The sequence below is a fragment of the Pseudomassariella vexata genome (genome assembly GCF_002105095.1).
Source record: "Pseudomassariella vexata strain CBS 129021 chromosome Unknown BCR38scaffold_11, whole genome shotgun sequence".
Classification (NCBI taxonomy): Eukaryota; Fungi; Ascomycota; class Sordariomycetes; order Amphisphaeriales; family Pseudomassariaceae; genus Pseudomassariella; species Pseudomassariella vexata.
In genome coordinates this window covers 185,230-205,630 of record NW_024467966.1, presented here as the reverse complement: position 1 = coordinate 205,630, position 20,401 = coordinate 185,230, and the positions used below count along the sequence as shown (strand labels likewise).

The following is a 20,401-nucleotide window of genomic DNA, read 5'->3' as shown; positions in this document are numbered from 1 at the left end:
TAACGTGAAAATGAATGGTCGTTTCTTAAGAACTAGGAGTCAAGATCTCTGAAGCAACCGACCCCCTCAATGGTTGACGGCTGCCAATGATTTTACCTGCTGGCTTCGCCTTCACGCTGGGTCTAAGAGGACGGGGGGTTAGAAAGTTGCTGTGAGGCAGGTAGCCCCTTGAGATCTGCCAGGGATATACGGGGAAATTATCCTTGCCCAGCTCTGAGAGTTGACTAATCGAAACGCCTGGTGGCCTCTGAAAGCTCCAGACTCAGAAAGTCGAAGCCCCGAGAGAACTAGGCTCGAGTAGACGTCGCAATGGTTCACATGAAACAAGTCTTTACTATTCCTCAAGTACTTGGCGGGAAAAGAAACGTGTTTTGAGTCTATCGCAGAATTCATTCCTCATTACCATGCCCCACATCCCAAGAAACAATTTTGTCGAGAATGTCAGGATGTGTGTGTGTGCGGTCCCCCAAATGACCATGACGTCTCTCCCACCATGGCCGATCCTCCTCCTCCGCCTGCATGTCCAACTGTCGCGGAACCCAGCATGAATCATATGAGCAACACACTGGGGTTGAGAGAGAAGACAGCTTTTCCCAGGCCCAAGCAGCCCTTGAGGGCTCTGGCTCCGGGTGAACCATGCCGTTCCAAACTCTGGTTTAGATGTCGTCAATCTCAATGTCCTTGCCGGCAGCACCACCCTCGTCACTGCTGGAGTCGCGATCCTCGTCGAACTCGAAGTTGCACTCTCCGTCCTCATTAGGTCCGTAAGTGTCCGTCTCGTTGATCTTGGCCGACTCGGGCAGCTCGCCATAAGCCTTCAGGGATCGCGCCTCGTCGGCGGTGTACTTGAGGATGACGTCGCCCTTCTCGTCTTGGTAATCACGCAGCGACAACAAGATGATGTCGCCCTGGTTGATCCACACTTTCTTGCGCAGCTTGCCACGAATATGAGCGAGACGCTTTGCGCCATCGAAGCAGAGGGCCTCGAGGCGGCCGTTGCCAAGCATCTTGATCACCTGGGCGTATTCTGGTACATGTTAGTAATTTTTCCGTCTTTGCCTGCGTGATAGGGATCGAAAGGTGCGAAATAGTCCAAGGCGACGACGATCTCAGTAGATTTACCGCCGAACCGCCATCGACCGTCATTATGCGCCCAAGGCAAGGATTGAGTGGTAAAATGTACCTTGGCCATCTTCCTTGAAGGTCAACTCGCGCTTCTCGTTGTCGTTCTCGTTCTTTCCACGACGTCTGTTTTTACCACCCTATTGATGTGTTTGGTTAGCGTCGCACTTCACGCGATTATTGCCCACTGCGGGACATCGTGGTCAGACTGGAAGGAGGGGTGGGGGAGGGTAGGCTCGCTGCTTGGTGGGGTCACAAAGATATTGTTCAGCACATACTTTTCCCTTGTTCTTAGGCATACTTTCGGTGTTTAACACTGAATATCCCGATCGCGTCGGAATAGAGCAGACAGCGCAAATGGGTGTGCAGATGTTTCGTTGTGGGCTTCGCCGATGTTGTGGGTGGAAAAGCTGGAATGCGTTGTGGTGACGATGGGCAATTAAATGGTAAGCGGCATCGTCTGTGGCCAACCAACGGAACAGACATGGCCTGAGCCTCGAGCGCTAGCGGCAACAAACGCCCCGCTCTTACTCATTCCGGTGGATCTAAATGCTTGACGCCGCTCTCAAATAGTCCGTGCATCGGAGTTAACCAGACTGGGGCCAAGGTTGATGAATGCAGTTTTCAGAACATGGGAATTCACTTGGGTCCCCTACGTAGTGTCCGTGATAATCAGCAACCCATCTACGTACCCTGGTTGATGCTGCAGACCAAGGAGGAGTGTCGCAACCACCGCACGAGAAGACAAAAGCCACTAACCCTCAAAAGCTTTCTGCTCCTATCTATGAGTCATAATCCTCCGTGGAGCATCTGACGAAGGCAAAGTCTTGGTTATACGCAGTTGGGCCCAGTCATGAGCTACCTCTAACGCTCAATGCCCTAAGGGTTCGGTCATGGTCATGAAAAGCGCCCGCCTATCTCGCTCTATGCTGAAATGGCTTCCACTGCGGTTTTCAGTACGGCTTCCAGTAGCGGGCAAGTCCTTCCCACGGACTATCAACACCGGCGCACGCTTGAGGCGACCGAGCTCTCATCCTGATGGGAATTCGTTTGATATCAGCGGATCCAACGGTGCTGTCATATCTGAAATGGCGACCACACACCTTCCCTACTCGGATGCCCCAGTACCAGGCAAACACGTTCACGACGTGAGCAAAAAATACGACATCAGCTTTCCCAAAAACTTGAGAAAGTTGGGAGTCAAACTTCTGGGGAACTATCCGGCGCTCAGTATACAGTTTAGCCAGCACCATTGCTTCGACAACAACTCGATGCGATGGCTCGACCGCAATGTCCACCCCGCTGCTCAGACGGTGCTGGACCGCTATATTGCCCAGAAAAAGATACCTCTGTGGTACCGGGCTATTTCTGCCCATGGGGCCAGTCCTCTTGTATCGTCAGAGGCGAAACGACGCATCAAACAAGCATTGCGACTAGCACTTGGGGTCCACGGATACGATCCTGACGGGAGAAGGATTGTGCCAGATGGGGAGGAGAGTGCCATCAAGGACCTCTACGGCACGCTGAAGATCACATGCCATAAATCCCAGGACCTCTGTAAGATGGAGTTTGCGAATTTGCTAAAGTTGGTGAAGCCTATCGTCACTGCTGCCGAGCTAGAAATGAGGCGAGATCATGATGACAATCATATCACGTCAGGATCTGGGGTTGCCAAACATCGAGCGCGAGAGCTATATCCATTACGAGAGCCTCGGAAACTGGGAGAGCCAACTCAATGGCGAGGGCCACGGAAATCACTAGATCTTTGGAGACCTGAAGAGGCAAGGAAATCTCTAGAGCCACAAAAACCTTACAAGCCTCGGAAAGCAGCATACGGCTCCCACGAGGTATCTTCCTTTCAACAGCCAATTTGACGGCTTGTGGGTTTATAAGTGATATATAATATTGTATGTTAGCTGTACATTATACTCTCGACTAGTGAGCCAAGTTTACAAATACCCGGAGAATGACATTTGAAATTTTGCGAATGAAAACTAAAGTACGACGTACTTTCAATACGGGTGTAGATTTTTCTAAGCCGCATATTTCCAATTGCGTACTGGGGTTCAGTTGCCGATGTGTGGTTACGAAGTACTTTGTAATAAAATGAGCTCAACACCAAAACGTCCAAGCTCCTTGACACGCAACGTTCGTAGGCCCCAATTTCATAACACGTCTACAACCACCAGGCCATATCATATCGCACAACATCAATTGGAGACTTTGAACACCGAGGTTTCTTATTACTGACTACAAGATGCTGGTCTCTCTCACCGTCGGCAAAGTCGATGCCGGCGTGACGGTGCTTTTGACGCCTGACAAGCGCCTGGTAAGTGCCATCTCTCTTCGTGGAACTTGGTGGGAGTCGCAATAAGTCGCAACAGCTCTAGCAGCGGCATGATTCCATGGAGAGATTAGAGCAGTTGCCTCTACCTGCAATTGTACTGATATGAATCACCAGATCGAGTTTCCCTCTATCCTCCTGCCGCCCAACATCGCATCGGGCTCCATCGTCGACATCACAGTTGCGCGCAACAACGCCTCTGAATCCGAAGCCGATAAGCGCTTCTCGGCACTACAAGATCAGATCTACGGCTCATTCGGTGCCGGCGAACCCTCGACGCCCATCCTGCGCTGCCGCAACGCAACCCAAACCTCGGTCGTACTGGAATGGGACCCGATCGAACTGGCGACAGCCGACCTAATCTCACTCTCGCTCTACCGCAATGGCCAGAAGGCCGGTAACATCCCGCGGCCCCTGCACATGCACAGCACCAAGATTTCTGGTCTGGCCGTCGACACCGAGTACACGTTCTACCTGGTGTTGCGGACGAGCGCCGGCACCTTCAGTAGCAAGCAGGTGACAGTCCGCACGCACAAGATGACGGACCTGAGCGGTGTCACCATTACGACAGGCATCCTACCTTCGGCCACTCGCGATAGTCTCGCAAAGGCGGTGGAGCGCATTGGAGCTAAACTCGTTGACGGCGTGCGAATTGACACGACGCACTTCGTAACCACCGAGGGCCGCGGCATCGCCTGGGAGAAGGCCGTCGAGATGAACATCCCCGTGGTTCGGCCGGAGTGGGTCGAAGCGTGTGAGACCAATGGCAGGATCCTCGGTGTCACTAAATTCTACCTCGATGCGCTGAGACCCGGCCCGCCGAGCGAGGAGCAGGTGCCCCGAACCGAACCATCACAGGTCCAGCAGAAGGGTTTGCCGCCTGACCCACCAGCAGATAATGGCGATGGGGAGGCGGCCGCAAGGAAACCCCGGGACGAGGATACGGAGAGCGAGAGTGAGGAGAGTGAGAGCGACGGGCAAGAGGAGAAGGCGAGATACGAGGCGGAGCAGAAGGTGAGATTAGAGGACAAGGAAACACAAAAGGTCGCATTGCGGCCGGGTCAGCCTTCGTTCGGCAAGGATGGATCTGATGATGAAGATGAAGATGAACAAATGGGCAAGGATGAGAAGAAGAAGGTGCAGCCATCGCCATCCGCCGGGGATGGCGCGAGCTTCCAGGATGTTGCTTTGTGAAGGCGAGATTGCTCAGTTAAGCGCGGAGTTTATGACTATAGCAAAGGCATCCTTTTTTGCGACCTTTGTACAGTTAGAATCGAATTGTGAAAGACTTGATATGCTCTGCGTGAGGAATATATCGACAGTCCTATGAGTATGATGCTTCCCCCCTCTATCCTTCTTGAAGCCCCAGATGACAATATCTTCGGCGATGCAAATGGATCTAACATGCTCCGGCTTACACAACTCCTGTTAGACTTTTGCCCTTGGCTAACTGAAAGATTTATATGCATTGGTCAGGATTAGACAAATCTGTATGGCATTTTCAGTCAAAACGACGAGCCGTGGCACAACCAGTCGTTGTGACGGCCAATCAAATTCCTAGTATTGCCGTAGCAACACTTTTCGCGAAGTATCCTGAATTTCAAAAACCCGCTATTCGAATATTTCTATTCAGACTACTCTTTCTGAGGCTTTCATTTTATGCGCCCCTTTGTATGGTACAAGAGTTCACAAGAGTAAATATTTGTAGTTTCAGGTTCATATGCTGTCTCAAATCCATGATTCATCATTCCAACTAACCAAAATCTGCTCATACCCAAAATCCACGCTGAACTTGTATAGTACATTGACGGCCAATTGAAGCATTCCCTGACCTTCAGTCCTTATCACGATTCTTGAGTTCGACTACACACGCTTAAACTAACAGCATTCGGTATTTCCTAGATATTCGAAACTGCATCAAGTGCTGCAGTACCTAGTCTGCAGCTTCATCGACTCCTACCCAGTTTAACACTCCACTATCACGCAAACAAACATAACCATGTCCAAACCCTGGATCTTTATCTCTCCATCTAGCAGAGGCATAGGCCATGCCCTAACGCGGCACCTCCTCCGCACAACCACCCTCCCCATCCTAGCAACCAGCCGCTCCGACCCCTCTAGCACCAAGTTTTCCCTCCTTCAAGACTCATCATCGGCCCAAGATTACTCATCCCGTCTCACAGTCCTCCAAGTTGACGTAACGGACGAGTCCACCATCACCACCGCCTCATCCAAAGCAGCTGAGCTATTTCCGCAGAAAACGCACCACTTGCACCTGGGCTTCGCCATACCGGGCATCCTGCACCCGGAAAAAAGTCCCGCGCAGGTGGAGTGGGACAATGCCCTCGAGACGATGAAGGTCAATGTTTTGGGGCCTATGATGCTGATGAAACATTTCGGGGAATTTCTGCCGCGGAAGAGCACTTCTCTTTCCTTACCCAATCAAGCTCCGAACCCCAACGACGGCGAAGAAGACGCACTCAACCTCCCCAATAACGCAGTATGGACCAACCTCTCCGCCCGGGTCGGCTCCATCGGCGACAATAGACTAGGCGGGTGGTACAGCTACCGGGCGTCCAAATCGGCCGTCAACTCGCTGACTAAGACATTTGATCTTTACTTAAGGAACCGCAGTGGGGGAAACGCGGTCGCGGTCGCGTATCACCCTGGCACGGTGAAGACGGAGCTTAGTAAGGAGTTTTGGGGGAGTGTTACGGAGGGGCAGCTGTTCAGTCCGGAGTTTGCGGCAGAGAGGTTGGCGAAGGTGGTGTGTAGTCGGGGGGATGGGGAGAGGGGGAGGATATGGGATTGGAGGGGAGAGGAGGTTTCACCCTAGGGCAGTAACGTAGAGGGAGGATTGTGGGCAAATCGCAGCCCACCGTTCATTGTTGTTCTTATGACTATCGTTACTTGCCGTAAGCTCTGGCTAATCTACAGTGGCTACACTGGGTGGTCCGTGCGGGGCCGAACACTGCCATTTCTGCCCACAAGGATGGATCTTGGATCTTGGTCATGACGGGCGTGGGAAACAGTAGTCGGTGGAGTTGAAGTCTGCTTGGGTTCAGCTTGTTAGGAGCTAACGATAGTGGTGTTTTGTGCCATCTGACTGAATCAGCAGGTTATACTGCCGTACAATACACTAGGTTATGACATGTGTTGTCGCTTACACGCTTGAGTTGATCATATTGTGTTTGGATTGTGGATATTTTGTCAGCACCTGATTGTACTCAGCGCTTAGCTCGTTCGGTGACCGGGGTAAGAAAAACTACAAGTTGTCGGGCTCTGCTGGTATAAAACTCGAACTTGTTCGTGGTCTATTTTTTCTAATGCTCGCCTGCATTGCGAATCTTACAATTATTTCCGGACTGCATGTTACTACTTGTGCGCCAGTTCACCATAATCGAGTAGTTTACTCCGTGAGACATACTGACAAGTAGATTAAACCAAACTTAAAAGTATGAGACCTCTTGGTATGTTGGTAGACTGGCGTACGATGTACGAGTTTTAGTACGAATACGGTGGCATATCTAGGAACCATCAGTTCATGTAGTAGAATATATCCTCGGCTGATTCGGTTGTGGCAGCTTAATTTTTCTTACCAAAAAACTGTGAATCTTGCTTTGGCAACCTCCCTCGCCTGTTCGTCCTACCTATCCCCCCCCTTTCATTTGTCGCTCTTGCCGCCCCAGTGAGTTGTTACTATGTGCTATCACCCTGGTTTGGGTTTTCTAATTAGTGAGTGCAACATCATTTCAACCTCACGGCGAGTTTGATTGAAATCCAGAGGCATATCTTTTGTTTCTGCTTAATGTCAAGAAGACTGCACTGAATGTTGTCCCTGAGAATGAGGTGCCCGTATGGGGGGAGAGCCAAGTGGAACTCACATTGTCAATAGAACAACCTGGTAACCAGACTCTTGGGTTTCCGATGCAAATACTAGTTTTTGTCTCTTGCTTCCCCCTTTTTTCTAAATACCTATGGCAGCCTGTTTTATCGGCCTCAAGCCGTACCCTGTAGTGGTTCCTCGAGACCTTGAATCTCTCGCCGAACCTCCGATAGAATGAATTTCAGAGCTAACCAATCTGACATCATGTCGCGGCTTGAGCTCACGTAACATCGAGACAAATCCAGAGGACTGTTGCTGATTCGATATGGCCAACTTTGCTTGAATGCTCTCAGCATCGATAACGCAGCCTACGCTTGACTCCAAGTGGAAGCAGTGACGTAGTTTGCAGAAAGGCTCGGCGGGCTATTGAACAAGCAAGGTGGGGCCAAACTTTCGAATAACTTGTTGCTTGTGACCGAAGAGTTGACTTTTGACGAGTGGATATCTTGGACGACCATGAAAACGATCCCTGCTTGAGCATTCGGGGTTGTAACTGCCGTGAAGATGCTGTCAAGAAACGAAATCCCGTCCTTGAATTCCGGTTCTTGATTCCAGCATCACATGCATGCCTTGCATGCCGGATACTTGCAGTCGACCGCACCGAGATTTCGCTATTCGCCGGTGAGTGAGGTTGACAGGTCTCTACCCGCAATCCTCACTGGCTTTTCTCGGGCAGAAAGAACTCTCACAGCTGTGCCTCTGGATGCCGTCCACAATTAGGCAGACCTTGATCCTATCATGCCCAATCCAAGGATCGGAGGGCATCTTTGGATCCGAAATGCACGCCATCATTTGACCGCCGAACGCATGCCCCACTGTCTAGGCCTAGTACAGTATGCCCAGGTTGAGATTGGGCAATGTAACTTGGTCAGCGTATTGGTGCTTTGTCCATTTTGTCTCGCAAGCCCCCTTCGCGACTCAGCCTGCTGCCGAAGTCTGCTGAGAGATGGGCTCGCGCATGCAGCCTGCTTTCAGTTACGTAGTGGCAGAGAGGGGGGTAAGGGAGGGGACCAACTCCTCTTTTCCACCTGCACACGAGACAAAAAAACCCTTGTCTACTCACGAGGCCAAGTTGGAAAAGAAGGAAGTCGCCATCCCATGTGTTATTTGCAACTCTGTTGAGACTTCCCGCTACCGTTCCCGGCTGGCTCTCTTCTATCTATTCCAAACATTTCAAGATTCCAAGGACAGGGATCCTTTCGTCTTGGAACCCAGCCAACCCCTCTATTAATTGTTGCGGCCCTATAGGGCCGCGAGACCCAAGTAGGCTCGGGCGGTGCCCATCTTGAACGACTCAACTGCGCAGCAGCTGTGGGTGGGATGATGACGTTGGTTCGTTAGCTTCCCAATCCGAATTAAATCCCGTCAAGCCCAGGCAATTCAACTACTGCCCCATCCGCCTCAACACGCTTACTTGGCTTCCGAACCGCTCAAACTTCTGAAGTTTCTCTGCCTATTCGTAGCAGATCTTGACTCTTGCTGCTATACTTGATCTTTCTATTTGTTGACCTCAATATTGTTATATTGTGCCGCTGGCAAGCGTGAGTCCCGAGGTGTTCGCAGCCGCCCGTCGCATGACGCTATACCGCCCGCTGATCTCTTCCTTGTCAGCCTAAAACTACCCCGCTGCGAAGAACCGGGAGCTTTCAAACAAACGTGTGAACATAGTACTTTTAACAGCTTGTTCCACCTGACCACCCCTCGAGATCCTTTACAGTCACACACAAAACAATCTGACTTGAGGGTTGCCAACCCCCAAAAATCAACAGCCAAAATGGCATACAGGACTTCTACTGGTCGTGTGAACGAGTATGATGATCGTGACTATTACCCCCCAGGACCACCCCGCCGTCCCCTCTCGACCCGCGGCTATGACGACCTCGACTTCGAACGACGGGAGACTCGTGGAAGCCCACCTCGACGAGCACCAGTTCGCGAGTACGAAGACACTGAAATATCCATCCGTGAACGGGAGCGGACTGAACGCACCCCGGCCTTCCTACGAGAAGAGCCCAGGCGAGGTGAGGCTGGTGCGCTGGTATTACGCGCAAGAGAGATCGAGACAATGGATCGACGACGACCTCGCAGCCCCAGTCCTGTACGCCTGCGAGAGCGTGTTGTAGAGCGGCGAAAAAGCCTCAGTCCGCCGCCGGCCGAGCGGACTCGCACCCGAATTATCGAACGCGACCGAGAGAGATCCCCCGCACCTCCGTCAATGACCATAGAGAGAAGGCCTCGATTCATAGAGAGGGAGCGGTCACCCTCGCCAACAACACTAGTGCGTGTCGAATCACGCCACGTCGAGCGACGCAGAGAGAGGTCACCGACGCCGACGCCCGACAGGGAAGAAGAACGCATTCGCATCGTCCGCCACGAAAGAATACCATCTCCAACCCCCTCTCCTTCTCCGCCGCCTCCGCTGCCAGCGCCGCCTGTCATCCGTGGTCCCACCATTGAGCGAGAGGTCATCACTCACTACAGAGATATCGACCATGGTAAGCATATACACAACTCCAACCTCGTATACTATCCGATAGCAAACATTCTGACCTTGATTCAGGTGTCGAACGAGCGAAGGCTCCAACCCCACCGCCGCCCGCTCCTCGTCCCTCACGTGCCAGGGAGCGTGAAACTGACATTGACATATATACCTCTCGCGGCGAAACCGAGGTTGACATCCACAAGCGCACCCGGTCCCGCTCGCGGCCTGCAGAGCGCCGGCCTGAGCGACCTCAACCTGCCACTCGCCCTTCTTACTACGACGATGAGGTCATCGTGCAGAACGACCGCGACCGCTTGCGCATCAGCTCCGAGCACAATCATCGCCGTGCACACTCCGCTGCGCCTCAAAGACCTGGCTATGATGAGGAGGCCGATGAGATCACTGGCAAAATTAACTCCCGCGGCCGTATGGGCGAAGCCCTCAACGGCGCCACCAAAGACTGGGCCATCATTGACGTGCCACCCGGTACGGAGCGTGTACGCATGGATGGGGTTGGCGGTGGTGGAGCCGAAGTCACCTGGCAGCGGTATAGTGGTGTTCGGCGAGCCAAATTTATTCCCGAGCGCGACGGTACGGTTGTCTCCAGCAGCAGCACTTCCGTGAACGAGCCGACCTCCGAGCGAGACCGGCTGAGCGTACAGGTTTATGACTCGCACCGGGACCCGTCCCGAGACCGATCCGTTGCCGTAGAGGATGTCCATGACACACGCATTTCTATCCGTGATCGTGATCGTGATCGTGACCGTGAGCGCGAAAGACGGCCTGTCAAGAAGCAGCAGGAGATGTGGACCGAAATCACCAAGGACTTGGTGATTCGCGAGGCCATTGATCAGCTCGGCTACGAGTTCGAGGAAACTGAATACTTTTTCTACGTCATGCAGTATCTGCGTTATGTAAGTCGAAGTTCACTCTTCATGAGGTATCACAGTCACTAATGCTCTTACAGGAGGATGTTCTGGAGCTCGTCAATGTTTCCGACTCGATCCGCAAAGCTCGCAGAGAGAGAGCGAGAGAGATTGAGTGGGAGAGAGAGGCCAGAGAGAGATGGGAGCGACGTCACCGACCGCGCCACTCTGGCAGCTGGGACAAGTACGATGACGAGCGGGTTTATGAGCGCGAGCGTGAAGTCATTGTTGATCATCAGCGACCAGTCCGAGGGTACTTGCGTTGAAGGAGCACAGGTCCATCCAAAGGATTCTGAGCGCCCCAGGATGCATTGCCTTTTTGTGATCATCGGAGCAAATACACTTTCCGCAAAACCCGGGGCCTTAAGGCTGGGTTGGCACAAAGGCAACGGGATCGCCTGAATGGAATGGGAGTTGTATCAAGCTATCCTGCTAGTTTTGTGTCTTTCCTTTCCTATGCCGACCCATGTTAATTACAGGTCTCCACAAGGTCGGCAGCTATCACATGCGCACGGGCAACGGCTCGACCAACCGCTATTTGTAAGTGTTACGACTTCGTGTCTTCGCATAGGCGGGAGCTCAGATATCCGCGCACGAATATTCCATGTTCGCATAAGTCACGGGATCATGATATTTACGGAATTTTCATATATGTTCAATTTCTTTTTCTTGGTGAAGTGTCTACCATGCTCGACGAATATCTTCACACAATATAGTGCAGGAGGTGGGGGCACTTCGGCGATACAGGAGTGGGAGGATGGACGCTTGTAGCTAGACTGAGCGATACAGAATTTATGAGTAATGATGTTAGCACCTGTATATGCGCACATGGGGGACACTGAGACGACTTAGATGGAACACAAAATGATTAACCATAATTGCTAGTCTGCACAACCGAGATGATTGATTCCAACGCCTCACTTGAAGAAGGCAAGGCTGAAGAGTTTGGAACATCAGTTTGTAGGTGCCACCCAAAAGATCCAACTGAACGCCTGAAGGCTCCAACGCCGTTCAGCGAATGGGGGTTTCCCCTGATTTGTGGGATGCTTGGGAAAAGCGAGAAGCCCACCTACTCCTGACGAAAATGCTTGATGGTCCAAATTAGCATGTGAAAAAAAGCCCAACTCCCAATTCCCCATTTACGTCACCTCCCTGCAATATATACAGAACTTCCACCATGTCTGCTCGGTGGAGATGGTTTGTTGCCATCACTCCTTCAACTACATCCCAGGGGGCGGCTGGGCCGAGACTTGGTGTACGAAATTGTCCGACTCACCGACACGCATTCCAGGCCACTATAGACAGGCGGCGTCGGAAGAAATCCAGTCTGTTTTCTGTATTTATCCTTGACGTAAACCGCGTGATATCCTTATTTGTCCGCACGAGACTGAAGCTTCCGGGGCTCCCAGAGATGATTGGAGGCATTGGGGCTTACCTGAGGAACTTGCTACCATTTGGCCTTGCTTGAAGTCTCGCGAGAAATTTTGCACTACCGGGTTGTTGATTAGTAGATTCACGAGAAAAAGGTGACGCCTGAGAAGTAGTAAGTCTGGATCAGAGCCATTGCAGTTGAACTTAAGCCAGCATATTATTCGTCTTGAGCCAAGTCTCCTCTTTTTCTCCTCATGATAAGTGCTGAAAGGAAAGTCCCGAGGCGCTGGTCGATGTCGAAGAAGCTGGGTATATGACGTGGGAAATAGGCTGACGATGCGAACACATGATAGGGGGCAAGTCACGATTTGGACTCCTGCAGTAAGATATATCCACCCTCCCTTTGTAGATACAGTGATATCTAGGTATCTAGCCATATAAGCAGGGAGGAGAATTAGTGGAGGCGATCAGTACTGGGAGCCGTCGGTTCTATGTATACTCATCAGCAATAACGTGCAGCATCATCCTGGCCAACCATCGTTGAAAGTACGCCAGAACACAAAGGAATGAGATTACCGAGAGATCTCATGTGGCAGCCTGCATGGTAACGTTGCAGACCGGGGCATATGGTTTGTCAATGGGGTGGTGCTTAGGTTGTGCTACCGAGAACTGCCGGTGTAGACCAGAACTCGTTGAAACTGTAATGGGCATCGCGGGACCTGAGGTAGCAGTGGCCAACTTTCTTGACAACTGGGATTTCATAAATCCTCTTCAGGAGTAGGTAGAACCATTTTGACATATGAGTGGACCCCCAAAAGACCTGAGAAACTTGGCAAAAGCCATACCAATTTTGCCCCTTGAGACTGCCGTAACATCATGATAGAGTTGGGCCTTCTAGTTTCACATGTGTAGATGACTCAACATCAAAAGCGACACCGCCTCGCCTCATGGACGGGTGCATTCCACCTCTGACATACTCCTAACCAAAAAAAACCTTTGAGTCTCATATTCCATCTTCGCCGATGTGCTGGGAAATGCTGTGGTGAGTAATTTAAGACGAGCACTGCCCGGTCTACATTTGAGCTTCATACAGTTAAGATGGAATATCAGCGGTACTGAGCTGCTTCGAACAAATATGCCGAGCCTTGACATCATGGTTTTCAGCAATAATCACTTGTTCACGTATAGGGCGAACGTTATATGATATTCCGCTACGATCTCTCCATTGAAGGAATCTAGCGGTAGTCTTGATCTGCATTTTCTTTTTACGTGAGGGATTATTCGAGCATTCAAGAGCTTATGTGCCATATAAATACTCTGCTTCGCGGCCTCGAAAATGGCCAAGGATTATCTTCGAGAAGTGTGAAAATTACAGAGCAGATCGACTGTATTATTATCACCGACTGTGTCTCTCTCATAGAACGGGCCCAGGCTCTGGCTTCGGCTACTACTTGCGTTCCCAAGCATGACGCTTGTCTCGCACTTAATAGGAACTATGGCTATATGACCTAGGAATAAAGGGAAGTGGCAATTGTGCCTCATTCTTGTTCCACGGTTTCTCGTTGAGACTTGCCTGCCCCATTCTTATTATAGACCCCGAAGCCAAAAGGGCCAGTACTCCCGCTCGTCGTAGCCTTCAAGTTTATTGAATACCCTGAAGCAGAGTTCCACAACGGACGCAAGCTTGTCTGATACGGTTATGACCTGTCTCTTCCAGAAGGATGAGTCGCACATGCATTTTATTGCTGCTCCGTTGTAATTCAAGAATAACACCTTCAGTTGCTCGTATTAGACACGACATAGCACTATATTATGAGCGTCAGTAACACGGTACCTCTGGTTATGTGAGATTTGCACAGTATTGGTGATATTGCACGAGTACGTACTTACAGGGAATAAAGCCTTTAGGAACTTGATTCACCAGTTTGATTTCTCGCTATACGGCGTGGAGACGCGGGGGCATCGCCTCGCTGCTACAGCTAGACATCAAGGGGGCATTCGATACGGTCAATTACAGACGGCTGATTTCCATATTAGCCCGGAAAGGCTACCCGGAGTGGGTTCAGGAGTGGGTACGCAGCTTCGTGGAGGATAGGACGGTACGCCTCCGGTTCGATGGCAAGGAGTCAGAGCCAATCCCCCTACGAGCTGGCGTCCCCCAGGGGTCACCGCTATCCCCGATACTGTTTATATTATACATCTCAACGCTGTACGAGGAGCTAGCGGAGCAGCACCCACTACTTTTAGTAGTCGGGTTCGCGGACGACACGAACCTGCTAAGCGTCGGCACCGATCCAGACACGACCTGCCGCCGGTTGGAGAGCGCATGGGCTACGTGTCAGCGGTGGGCAGTGAGGCACGGGATGGAGTTCGCTCCTGACAAGAGTGAGCTAATGCACTTTACTAGGGCCCGAGAGCCCTTGCCGCAAAGTATTCGCCTTGGGGACGCCACAGTGTCGCCGGTAGTCTCAGCGAGGTTCCTAGGAGTCTGGTTCGACCGCAAACTGACGTGGCACGCCCATGTTGAGCGTGTTAAAACAAAAATGGCAACTCAAAAGCTAGCCCTGACAAAGCTAGTCAATATGTCGTGGGGCTGCGATCTTATACGGGCGAGGCTGTTATATACGGTGGTTATCCGTAGCGCGATCGCCTTCGGGGCGACTGCGTGGCATACTATAAGTGAGGAACCGGCAGGGCCAGCTAAGAGCCTGATAGGGATACAGAACGAGTGCCTCCGGGTAGTCTGTGGCGCCCACAAAGCGACGCCGGTTCGCCACCTGGAAGCAGAAGCAGCAATCCCGCCACTAGACCTCTATCTTAGTGCCCGGGCTGCTAAGTTTGAAGAACGGCTACGGCTTAGCGAGAAGAGAAATCTGCTTCGCAGCGCGAGCGCTAAAGCGTCACATATACTCCGGCAGGATAGGCCGGCGAAGAGGAAGCAGGCGTCGCAGCTACTCCGACCGGCAGGGTACACTATGGAGAAGGAGGCCCGGGGCTCCGAGTGGATGAGTGAGGAAAAGGAGGTCCCGGCTGCCCTCCTCGACCACTGGAGGAAGAGATGGCTCACCGGAGCAGAGCATCACGATCGCCAGCGACGCGCTATCGCTGAGGAACCGGAGGGCCCTTCGATGCAGATACCGAAAGGGGGCAAGTATTTCGGCCTGAACCGACTGGAGGCGTCTACGCTGTGCCAGATCAGGACGGAAAAAATAGGACTAGCAGCCTTCTTATTCAAGACAGGGGCTTTTGGCGTGTACTCGCCGCTATGCCGCTGTGGCGACGCCCCTGAGACGGCAGAGCACGTAATCCTCTTTTGCGGGCTGTTGGAAGGACCGAGGGAACGATTACGGGCCGCTATCGCACCACGGCCACTATACTCTCGCAGAGACCTCGCAACGGCAACAGGAGAACCAGTAGTTAGTGGGACTATTGTAAGGTGGCTGCTAGGGACGGGTCGGACAGCTTCAAGGCCCAGATAGCATCGATCTTCTCAGGGGGGACTTTGTTGGTAGGTTGAGAACCAACGTAGTATGGTAGTGGACGCAACGCAGTCGCCAATAGGGCGAACCGACGACGCAGCGTATGTATTTAGTCCAGCCATTAGGGCACGGTTTGACATACGGGAGTACTAGCAGAGGTACCGGGGGCTTCGAGCCTACGGCGTATTTAATAATAATAATAAAATTGATTTCTCAGAATGGAGGATGGGAATTCGAGGTCGCTCGGAATTTGATATGTTTCCATGTATTAAATGGACTCGGTCGAAATTCCACTTGACCATAACGATGCTATGTCAGAGTATCAGATATGCACCAAACAACGAAGTATGCATTTGTAAGGACAATAAATCGTGAAAGGATCCAGTCAAACACCACCTGAGCCCAATGCGATCCTCAATCGCTGCTGATGATATACTTCACACTTACGGCTTTCTGCACTGAATGTACCGGCAGTTGCATGCTTTGATTGCAACTATGCAGCCTTCCGAAGACAGCTACCAAAATTGAACTCCGATCTCTTTGAGAGCAGCCATGCAACCGAGTATTGGACTTCGTTTGCTCTCCATTGTGTTCAAAATGGTAACACCTGCTCAACAAGTTCTTTATATTTCCAGGTCACGCCATGGTCAATGACTTGAGCCCTCTTCACTGGTCCGTTGCAAGAACGATGCCCACCATGTTTCTGGGTTGGTTTCCGTACTAATCACGGCGTTCTGCCAACCGTCCATGGACTTGACCAGTGGTTTTTTGTATGTGGCTGTGTATATGATAGCCTGTTATCAGAGAAGACATTTGCTGGCTGACATCACAGTCTGACGCCTGTCAGCCGGTCTTGAGGCTTCAAGGCTTCATAGATGGAAAACCAGCCTGATCAACATTTTTATGCCCAGGGTGGCGAAGGTATGGCCGAAACGACGGGATGCAAGGTTGTCTTTTATCTGCTTTGACGACGGCAACTGACAAGTTCAGGATTTGATGGGTTCAATGTCAACTCGATTACCTTCACGAGTGCGTGACCGACGCAGACCAGCGAAAGGCGTTGCATGAATTGTCACCTGCTCTGCCTGCGACATGGGCGAATGCTGCGAAGCCAAAGGGTGAGAGAAGTTGTTCGGATGTGCCGTCATTGATTGCCCTCAAGCGCCTTCCTCCCAAGGTGTTATTATTACGCAAAGCCATTTCAACCCCGAGTCAGACCAGCGCTTGGCTGGAAGCAAGTGCCATCATCACAGAAGCCAAGATTTCACTTCGGTGTTCCAGCTTCATCAAGGAATCTGAAGACGGGAATGCTTAAATCTTCGTACTTCACAGTACGCGAGTGCCTGGATGATCCGCAACCCCGTTGTTGAGATTGATCAACTATCTCAATGTTTCCAATGCTCCATGGTTTGGAAGGCTGCGATCCGCATGCTGAATCCAGGATTTTACATTGATGAGTTCTCAGATTACACTTTCAGTGGTAGCTCTTACGTCCAGATGCTTTGCCGCGATCGAAATGGATAGTCGAAGGATGCCTAGAAACTGTTTGAAGGATCCTCGCCTAGGCGTTTCGAATGCCGTTAATGGCAATGGCCTACCGTTGCTACACCGAGCGGTCGCTCGTGGTTCACTGCAAACTCGAGAACAACTAATAATTATCTGGCACTCGAGTGCATAGGAGTTTGAATCCAATATATTGGAAATGCCTCTGAAACTTGCACACGACGAGAATGTCTAGCGCTGAGGTGGTTGACGCATGATGGCCACACTCCTCTGTGCCTCGCCCTGAGAAAATAGACAGAACAGAAAGAGAAGACAACCTACAGGCCTGGGGAAATGGAGGAAAACGATCTCCCTGCTTCTCGAATACTGTGCCAATGATGCTGAGTCTAGGAAAAGCCCGATTCATATCTGGAACCTTGCCGTTCGACTTGGCCCTGAGAAACTCGTACAAGGGCTATTGACAGCCAACGTACCGTGTCGCCTAGTCGACCACGGAATTAGTACGCCACTCCATGAAGTGGATGATAGTTCGCCGTCGAATATCTCAATCGACTCAAGTCAGCTCATAATGGCGCCATTGAGCTACGCCACGACTCACGATTGACTTTGGAACTCTTACTCGAGAGAGATGTGCCAAGGACAAGGCGCAGCCGTCCAGGATGATCTCGCAGGACGTGTTAGTCCCGCTGCATTCCTGAGCCAAGATAGCAATGGCAAACCTACCTTGGGAATATTTCTGCTCAGTGATTGTAAGACTTTTCCCCGATTTAGATGTTGAATTCAGATGACGACCGCAAAGGCTTTGATCTAAAAAACCTTCTGGACTTCATGATCAAATCCGGTACTACCCGGCCATTTGAGGAGACGAATGCCAGGTCTGCTATTCTACCACTTTTCGCTAGTATCGTATCCAACGAGGTACTTTCTGCGCCATGGATTCCTCTCGGCACTATCCAAAACATTCTTTATCTAACTAGATACTGGCCCACTGCCTCTGAAGCCGAAGTCTCCGTTGATATCGTGAAATCGTTCATCAGGGAGGTAGCCAACAACGGCAAGAACGTGGGTTCTGCCGATATCATCCACCTGGTTCTAGACCATGGCATGAATATCTACCGATGGACTGATGGTGTCTCTTTTTTGAAACATACATGCGCATGGCTTCACTGTGATGACATCAATCGGTCGGAAAGGCGGGTTTTCACGGGTATTCCCAACCACGCAGATGACGCGAAGCTGAACGCTTTGCATACATTGGAGCACGTTCTACTAAATGTGACAACGATGGAGAGTATATCATCAGGGACATGTTGGATGAAAGAGGAGCTTGTGACAACAGGTGCGAATCCCGATGTGGATTCGGCGCGTGTTTGGCACCAACTGAGATCCTCGGTGGAGACCACCAACACGCTCCTACATTTGGAGGCAAATAATATCTCGTGGCTCAGACTATGGCACAGACTGCTACGACAAGGGGGACGTTGGTTACTTGAAAAGCCTGCTCAAGCAGGTTCAAGCCAAATCGCTGCCCTTGCACTGGAGAGCAACTTGCACTCTGAGGGCCATGGAAGTTGGGGAGAAGTCTTTTCACAGGGTTATTTGTTTGCACCTGGCCTCATGCGATTGTAGCATGGATATCTTTCAGTCCTCCGTCGACAGCGGACTTGTCACTGATGTTGATATCAAACAACTAAGCAACTAGACCGGGCTTGATCCAACTCTTGTAGGCCTGGGCTCAGCATCAACAAGCAATCCAGCTACAGACTGCACATGGCGGTTCGAAGTAGACAAGCAGAGGCAGTGTGGAGATGGTTGAGTCTGGGTTTTAAAACCTCCCTGATTTTGTCGAAATGGCACAACGTCAATGTATGCCACCAAGTTGTAACTCACCGCAATTTCAGAATACTTCTAGCAGTTAGCTATGAGACATGAAACTGCGACGTACCTTAGTATCCCTGACGAGGCAAAGAGAACCCGCATATGACACATTTCAACAGCTCTAGACGATGCGGTTCAAAAAGGCGATTCGGAACTATGTGGGCGATTACGCACAGAGAGGCGTCCATTACGCATCCCTATTCCAAGCTGCCAAGGGTGTTCCCCGTTGATACATGCCACTAGCCTCGGCAAGATCGACTGCTTGACTAAATCGGCGAAGTGCGGGGTTTGGTAGGATACTTACTCGTTCCTTACATATGTTGGGACTGGATGAGATTTCAGGATTCTCTGACTGGCGCTATACGAGGATCAAATACCGAAGGGTTGCGATTAATCTGGAAGTATTTCGAAGATGAAAGGGCCCAACATGCGCGACTCGCTTATTGCCCATGGGTCTGATGTCAACTTTCTCGACCAGTACGGCCGAACGCTATTGCAGCTTTGCACTGCACCGGATGTTGCGAATGTTCTCATGCATGCAGCAACTTGGGTTTGTCTCGTATCGTGGCTAGCAATATTCAATAGGCCAAAGAATGTCGCTAGTATAATCCACAATCGAATCCTAGGTCCGTGGACTCTAAGTCTTGGCGACATACCTTGGAGCTTCGCGGCGCCCCTTGATAACGACGACAGTCTCGCCCCCGAGAATATTCGGTTTCTTACCAGAATTGGCTTAACGCCAGCGCAAGAGACGAGAGCGGCTGCAGTCTCCTTCACTTGGCGGTGTTCGACGAGTACGGGGTGTCTTTCCCCCCTGGACAGAAGTCCTCGGTCAGTGGGCATACTGCTTAGAAAGATCTATCCCCACATTAAGCCGTGGTGGTCATAGTGTGCAGTAGACTCCATTCTCCAGTGACATTCCCCAGCATTTGAATTCTTGGAATTCATATACTCACGTGCCACAGCAGTATCTCCAAATTGGCAAGAATCAACAGACGAGTGATGGGTGGGTTTGAAAAATTTTATTTTGCTCTTAATGAGTTTGCGATCTGCGGTATCTGTCATTGGTGTATAATCGATATGCCACCAAGACCTTCACGACCGTCCTATTTAGGTATTAGGGGGGATGTATTGCACGACTCATGGGCGTTGCTGCACTCCTTGGATGCATTCGTGTGGAGAAACAAATATTGGTGAGACGGGCTCCTCACGCCGCGCTTTAAGGAATCGTCACGTCCTTCCCAATCTCTCGTCTCTGTCCGTTGTAACGCTGCATGGCCGCTGTATAAACACCACAAATCTCCTCTGGACAACCTTTTTTTTTTAGGTGTTACGGTCGGCCTTCATAATGTTATGCTTGATATCGTGGGCCCTCAGTGCAAGCTTAATCTTGGCCAGCATTATCATCTG

At 51.1% G+C, this 20,401-nt stretch overlaps 6 protein-coding genes across 6 annotated transcripts; 5 read left to right on the top strand and 1 right to left on the bottom strand.

Moving 5' to 3' along the window:
- Positions 1 to 292: 292 nt before the first annotated feature.
- Positions 293 to 1,736, bottom strand: BCR38DRAFT_441458 (uncharacterized protein). The gene is made up of 3 exons (XM_040860776.1): positions 1,401 to 1,736; positions 1,184 to 1,262; positions 293 to 1,027 (listed from the first exon to the last, which is right to left on the bottom strand). The coding sequence occupies exons 1-3, from the start codon at positions 1,419 to 1,421 to the stop codon at positions 657 to 659; spliced, it is 471 nt and encodes a 156-aa protein (XP_040712790.1). The 5' UTR covers positions 1,422 to 1,736; the 3' UTR covers positions 293 to 656.
- BCR38DRAFT_441455 (uncharacterized protein) lies at positions 1,724 to 3,129 on the top strand. Its single transcript, XM_040860775.1, has one exon. It carries the CDS (start codon positions 2,016 to 2,018, stop codon positions 2,994 to 2,996), a length of 981 nt encoding a protein of 326 aa, XP_040712789.1. The 5' UTR covers positions 1,724 to 2,015; the 3' UTR covers positions 2,997 to 3,129.
- Positions 3,130 to 3,379: 250 nt separating this feature from the next.
- BCR38DRAFT_411710 (BRCA1 C terminus domain-containing protein) lies at positions 3,380 to 4,660 on the top strand (the record flags this gene model as incomplete). Its single annotated transcript, XM_040858602.1, has 2 exons — positions 3,380 to 3,451; positions 3,584 to 4,660. The coding sequence occupies 2 exons, from the start codon at positions 3,380 to 3,382 to the stop codon at positions 4,658 to 4,660; spliced, it is 1,149 nt and encodes a 382-aa protein (XP_040712788.1).
- A 495-nt stretch (positions 4,661 to 5,155) lies between these two features.
- BCR38DRAFT_41316 (oxidoreductase) lies at positions 5,156 to 6,617 on the top strand. The gene has a single exon (XM_040858801.1). The coding sequence runs from the start codon at positions 5,466 to 5,468 to the stop codon at positions 6,300 to 6,302; it is 837 nt and encodes a 278-aa protein (XP_040712787.1). The 5' UTR covers positions 5,156 to 5,465; the 3' UTR covers positions 6,303 to 6,617.
- A 2,509-nt stretch (positions 6,618 to 9,126) lies between these two features.
- On the top strand, positions 9,127 to 11,026 carry BCR38DRAFT_411708 (uncharacterized protein; the record flags this gene model as incomplete). The annotated part of the gene is made up of 3 exons (XM_040858601.1): positions 9,127 to 9,847; positions 9,913 to 10,748; positions 10,802 to 11,026. 3 exons carry the CDS (start codon positions 9,127 to 9,129, stop codon positions 11,024 to 11,026), a joined length of 1,782 nt encoding a protein of 593 aa, XP_040712786.1.
- Positions 11,027 to 17,741: 6,715 nt separating this feature from the next.
- BCR38DRAFT_411707 (uncharacterized protein) lies at positions 17,742 to 18,742 on the top strand (the record flags this gene model as incomplete). The annotated part of the gene is made up of 2 exons (XM_040858600.1): positions 17,742 to 17,862; positions 17,898 to 18,742. The coding sequence occupies 2 exons, from the start codon at positions 17,742 to 17,744 to the stop codon at positions 18,740 to 18,742; spliced, it is 966 nt and encodes a 321-aa protein (XP_040712785.1).
- Positions 18,743 to 20,401: the final 1,659 nt, after the last annotated feature.